This window comes from Notothenia coriiceps, unplaced genomic scaffold (assembly GCF_000735185.1).
Source record: "Notothenia coriiceps isolate Sejong01 unplaced genomic scaffold, NC01 NC01_scaffold00025045, whole genome shotgun sequence".
Lineage (NCBI taxonomy): Eukaryota > Metazoa > Chordata > Actinopteri > Perciformes > Nototheniidae > Notothenia > Notothenia coriiceps.
In genome coordinates, this window is record NW_011357746.1 from 1 (window position 1) to 6,346 (window position 6,346).

General features: G+C 39.2%; 1 protein-coding gene across 1 annotated transcript; it reads right to left on the bottom strand.

The window, feature by feature from the left end:
- Positions 1-1,573: 1,573 nt before the first annotated feature.
- On the bottom strand, positions 1,574-5,850 carry LOC104955914 (arylsulfatase I-like; the record flags this gene model as incomplete). Its single annotated transcript, XM_010783311.1, has 5 exons — positions 1,574-1,727; positions 2,408-2,644; positions 3,710-3,884; positions 4,443-4,517; positions 5,671-5,850. Coding segments are annotated over 5 exons (821 nt in total), but the record flags the coding sequence as incomplete, so codon positions are not given.
- Between the last annotated feature and the right edge of the window lie 496 nt (positions 5,851-6,346).

A 6,346-nucleotide genomic window follows, 5' to 3' on the forward strand; every position in this document is an offset into this window, starting at 1 on the left:
TTGACAATTTTTAACAACAGAGGGTGCTACATAACACACTTTCAGGAAAAGTCACGGACTGGGAGACTTTAATATTGTATTGAAAAAAGTTAACATACAATACAAAAACAAGTTGTGGGTCAAATTGAACCGATGGCGGTTCTATATAATTGTAGAATGAACACAGTCTTCCTTTGAATATGTATAAGTCAGGTGTCTTGAGTAGTCAAAATTACCTACAAATCATTGTACACATTTGTAAATATTATTTTCCACTTGTTACCATTGTGAGTCTATTTTTATGCAGCTCTGCGTGATTTTGTGGCTACAATTCAGGCTAATACGCTACCAGAGGTGGAATAAGTACTCAGATGTTGTACTTGAGTAAAAGTAGAAGTACTCAGATCTTGTACTTGAGTCAAAGGTAGAAGTACTCAGATCTTGTACTTGAGTAAAAGTAGAAGTACCAGAGTGTAGGAATACTCTGTTACAGTAAAAGTCCTGCATTCAAAATGTTACTCAAGTAAAAGTAGAAAAGTATTATCATCAAAATATAGTTAAAGTACCAAAAGTAAAAGTAGTCATTGTGCAGATTGGTGCATTTCAGAATAATATATGATATGTTTTATAATGATTGATCATGAAAGTGTTCTCAAAGCTGGTAAAGGTGCAGCTAGTTTGAATGACTTTGTATACTGCAGGGTAGCTTGTGAATTTACTCCAGGTGGAACTAAAGTCTGATTCAACACTTGATTATATTTCACATCATTCATCCAGATCTATAAAGTAACTAAAGGTATTAAATACATGTAGTGGAGAAAAAGTACATGATTTACCACTGAATTGTAGAGGGGTAGAAGTACAAAGTAACCTAAAATGGAAATAGTAAAGTGAAGTACAAGAACCTTGATATTGTACTTAAGCTACAGTACTTGAGTAAATGTGCTTAAAAACCTTACACCACTGGACATGAGCTATGCGAAGCCTTAGACCAGGGGTGTCCAAACTTTTTTCACCGAGGGCCACATACAGTACAGAAAAAGATATGAACGGCTGGGCCACTCACTAGAGGTGAGGTGTATCGCGTTATCCGTTCAGTTATAAGTTAGCAAAATCAATCAAATGTAGGTAAATAATGCTTTATACTTGAAAATGAAACTACCTATCACAGCTTTCCATAGGGTTTCATTTATTGTGTTGGCAGCTCATTCCCTAAAACAGAAAGAGGAAATATGAAGGGTGTATTTCAAGCTTGTTATGTTATTAAGTCATTGGACTTTTATCAACTAAGATTTATTTGAGAATGTTTCCAACTTTAATTAACTGAATTTATTTGAAAAGTGGTCTTTTTAACACATGAATACTACTGTGTAATATATGTTTACATATATATTTAAGAAGTACAATATATGACAAGCACAAGTTTCATTATGTGGGCCGTATTTCATTATACTTTTGGAATTAGCTGAGGGCCGATTCAAAATGGACCCCGGGCCGTAGTTTGGACACCCCTGCTTTAGACAGACCCAGACAGCCAGAAATTGTAGAAATAGCAACAAATTCACAAAATAAGTTTTAATAAAGTGAAGAGTGCCACTGACCTGGCTGATGTTCCCCCCGGCGAGGCCCACCAGAGTGGGGAACCAGTCGCTGATGTGCAGCAGAGCTTTGGACACCCGTCTCCTGCGTCTCAACAGCGGGCTGTGGACAAACGCCACTCCACGAACTCCCCCTTCCCAATATGTGCCCTAAAAACACTGCCAGGTTATATTCTCATGCAAGTTGTTATGTACATTTGTTAACCCCTCTTTGTTTGACACAGAAAGGACAAAAAACCAGACTAAACGTTTAAGTTCCCTCATCCAAAAACTGCTGAATAAATTCAATAATGTAACTGTGGCAGTTCTTAGATCTTTTTCTAAAACTGGGGCAGAAAACAAAGGTGCTTCTTGTTACCATAATGACAGGGTCATCAGTAACTCACTTTCAGCTCTACACGACATGTTAGATTTAGCATGTCCTCAACAACTTGAATAGTTTACATGTAAATAAGCCAGCAAGTCTTCTCAGCCTCAACGTCAAGCAGTAAGACTCCTCTCCTTTGGAATCGTCTTCTATTTTAAATCCGCGAAGCTATTTCCGTTGACTCCTTTAAAAGCAAACGGAAAACCCATCTCTCCGCATCTGTCTTCCTTGTAAACTAGCTTCCAACCATCAACATTACCAGCACTTCAGTCGCAGGCTTTTATCCCATGGCAATACTTGTGTTGAGGTATAATGTTGTATAATGTTTTTAGAATTGTTATGCTATGACGTTTGTATTTTGTTTTTGCTTTTATTTGCTTTGTGGCACTTCTTGTGATTTGGGGCTAGAATAAATGTTGATTTGATTTGACTCACGCACAACATACGAGAAGTCATTTGGTACCTTTCGTCCTCGCAGCGGCCAGTTGCTGCCTCCTGTGAACGGCTGGGCTCCGTTGTCGGTGGAGTAGATGATGACGCTGTTCCTGTAGTATCCCAACTTCCTCAGGGCGTAGGTGACGTTTCGCACCGCCTCGTCCACCGTGGACACCATGGCGGCATACTTCCTGCGGGCGACGTTAGCCATGTCCCGGTACGGGTAGATGTAGGACTTGGGAGGCTGCAGAGGAGTGTGGACTGCCTGCAGGAAAATAATAACAACAGGGTATTTACACAAGTTCACTTTGAACATTTTTTTTATTCATTTCTGGTGCAGAACTTAACATAATACATACAAACAACAATGCAAAGTACACTATAATCATTACTATTATTTAAATTAGTGTAGTCAAATGTTTCATGGAAAATCTGTTAGTTCTGATATTCATGTTTTTGTTTGTGGGAGGAAAAAGGGGCTAAAAGAGAAACATTTACAGATATAAGAGTCTGACTGTTTTATTTTCTTAATATACATAAAAACTGAAAAGTGTGAAATAAATAAAGGTTGCTTTTAAAAAAAGTAAATGCACAAAAGTGTTGAAAAAAGCCCACTCGTCTTAGTCAAATTAATAATTTATGTTTAAATGTGGATAGTTATGTAAATTGTAATCCCTGTAATGATGCTGTAAGATGTCAATGGGATACACCTGGATAAATAAAGGTTTGAAATGAAATTTTAAACTGTGATCAGCATTTGTATCAGGGTATTATTTATTTCTATATTATGCAAGTGTTAAACTGTATATTGATATTTTAAACTAGGTTATTTTGGATAAAATCCTATAATTTAGTGCAGCTAATCCACTTTACTCAACCTTTTATTTTCTCCATCTACTTCTGTTGGTCATTTGCTACATTTCCCAGAATGCACCACAACACTTACTCATGATGCTTAAGTTGGAACTCAGTGTTCTCTACTCCCTATGTGGAAACATTAAGTAAAACGTCCTTTGTTTAGCCTTTCCTTGTGTGGACAGATACTTCAAATCAGATTTTTTTTCTTTCTGTTGAAAGCCTTTTAAGCCATGCTTTAATCAAATGGTTTACAATGTTAGCGAAACAGTGTCTGCTCACAGATAAACAAACACTCTAAAGAGGCCTTTGTGTTATTGTCAAGTTTCAGACTCGCCACATCCAGACATAAACCAGCATCAAAGGAAGAAAGGCTGTGTTGGATTTCACATATTCTCTGCAGTTTTCTGTCTCTCTTTTGGATTTGAAGGGGCTGTAATCCTGTGAACCTGATTCTGATTTGTCCTAGTGATACCTGGAGGGAGAGCAGCAGGAAGAGCGGCCTCTCCGTGGGGTCGTGAGTCTCCAGGATCTTGCGGGCTCTCTGTGTGAAAAGCGTTGTGGAGTATTTCCCTTCCTGGCCCCACGCCACGCCCTCGTCCTCGTGGAGATCATACCCACAAACCCCGGGGCCGTCGCACGACCCGTAGCTGAGGACAGAGGGAGACACGTGAGTTAGGGCTAGTGACAAGATACGATAATCATTTATTGTCAGATCAAGTCTGGGATGTTTCTTGCATCACAGCCGCTCCATTTACAACATCGAACAAGGACGAATATTAAAGATTCCCTATTATACTCGTCACGGCAGCGTCACAAGTAACATGTAATGATAAAACAAGGCGTTGCACATAATGTGAAAATAATATAAATACAAAAAAAGTAAGCAAACACAAAAGGTAAACATCTCAAAATCGAAAATAAAACAGAACCAAAGAGTAAAATAAACACATGTTCACAGTGAAAGATACAAATGTGTAGACTATCTGTCAAATAAACATAAGGGGCCAAATGACAGCTAACAACATGTAAAAGTAGGATATTATATACATTAAGAGTGCAAGGAATAGCATATTACATTTTATATAAATGTAATATGTACAGTGTGAAGACAAGTCCAGTTATATCCAGTCATCAAAAGAGAAACCATGGAGCTGTGAGTACGTTAATCCGGGTTAAATGTGAACATAATAATCCTATAGCTGTACCTGTAGTAATCCACACTTCCTGTTAGAGATCCAAAGAAACTGTCAAAGCCCTTTCTGGTGGGCAGGCACGCCTTCCTGCAGGGGAGACAAAGAAAACCGATTTCTATCAAAGGTTCAAAGGGCTTTTGTTACGATTATTGTGTTATGTCACGTTTTGTATGTCTTGTTTTGGGTGTTTTGCTGTTCTCCCTGTCATGCTTTCCCTTGGTATATCGTCTGGTCCTTTTCCCTGTGTTTTTCCTCCTGTCGTTAGTTTCCCTGGTGTGTCTGATTGTGTTCACCTGTTGCCCTTGTGTTTCTCCTCCCTTACCCGGCTGTTTCTCGTCTTGTGATTACCCCTCCCTGTATTTAGTCTTGTCTCTTCCTGTGTTCAGTGTTGGTTCGTCTTTTGTTTGTGGATTAAGTTCTCCGGTGAGTGTTCTGTTTAGTTGAAATTAGTAATATATCCTTGAAATAAAGGTGTTTTCAGTTTAAATCTGCATTTGGGTCCTGCCTGCTTTACACACCGTAACAGCTTTAAAGGTCTCCTATCATGCAAAATACACTTTTTGATGTCTTTTATACATAAATGTGTGTCCCCGGTGTGTCAGGGAACTCACAAAGTGTCAGAAAACTAAACCCTCTCTTTTCTTCCGTACCCAAATCTCTAAAATGGGGGAACAATGGAGCTGATCCAGATTTGCATCCATGCGGACCCACGGCACGATCAGAAACGTTGCTATCAGAAACAATGCACCAGGTGTTTTGGACGTAATGGTCTTTGTTTACATTAGCAAGCATCGCTAACACTCAGAGCTAACCTGTGGAGAGAGTATATGTAAGAAAATCAGGATATAAAAAGCTACTGACCCACCTTGTGGTAAACCCGCAAGAGATAACGCATTTGAGGTAGGTTTTGAACATGATATGGTGTTTAATCACTGCAGCATTTAGCTGTATCTGGGTAGAATTCTCCTGCATAAGCTCCGCCCCCCTCTTTAAAAAAGAAAAAAAAAAAAGAGGCTTTATACCCAGAATCAGCACTTTAGTAACAGGGCTGAAATAGAGGGGTATGAGGCATGGCTAGCATGGGTGATCTGTTTGGTATTTTGAGCAAAACACTTAATAGACATGTTTTTTATATATTTGAGACCTTTAATATAGGCCTAAGAATTGCATCATAGGAGACCTTTAATAGTGAGAGAGAACAGCTGCTCCAGATTACTCCACCTGAGAAGCACCATCTCACCTGTAGAAACCCAGGTGCCACTTGCCCACCATGTGTGTGGAGTACCCGGCCTCTCGGAGCCTCTGGGGCAGCGTGTCCATGTGAGCGGGCAGACAGCTGGGCTGGCTGGGTCTGATGATCGAGTGCTGCAGGCCTGTGTGGATTTGATATCTGGGAGAAAAGCAACATTTGATTGGCTCTCTGACAGAGGAACATCCCACTTATCAAATATCCGTCCCCATAAGTGTCTCAGAATCAGAATTCCTTTATTAGTCCCGCAGTAACTGCAAAACGTGGCAAAGCAGGTTAAGAACAAGGCAGGTAATAATAAAGAATACGCTCACTCATATAGAGAACAAGAGCACACATTAGTGATAACACAATACACGTAAAGATAATTAAGTACACATCCATGGCTAACAATGAAAAGCAGCGATTTAAACAAAGTTACATGGGTATCATATTAGGTGTTGAGACATTTAAAACAATGTCACTCGTTGAGCTCAATCATCGCCATAAGGCCAAATATTTCCAGCTTCTAAAGAACGGAGAATCTTAAGATTATTTAGTTTTGTATTGGTCCGTGTTTGAAAGAGATTTTATAGTTTCAATGACAACGAGGTCACCCCGATTGATTTTACACTGGATTTATCTGAAATATTGAAACGTTGTTTTATTTAATATATAGGGATGGCAT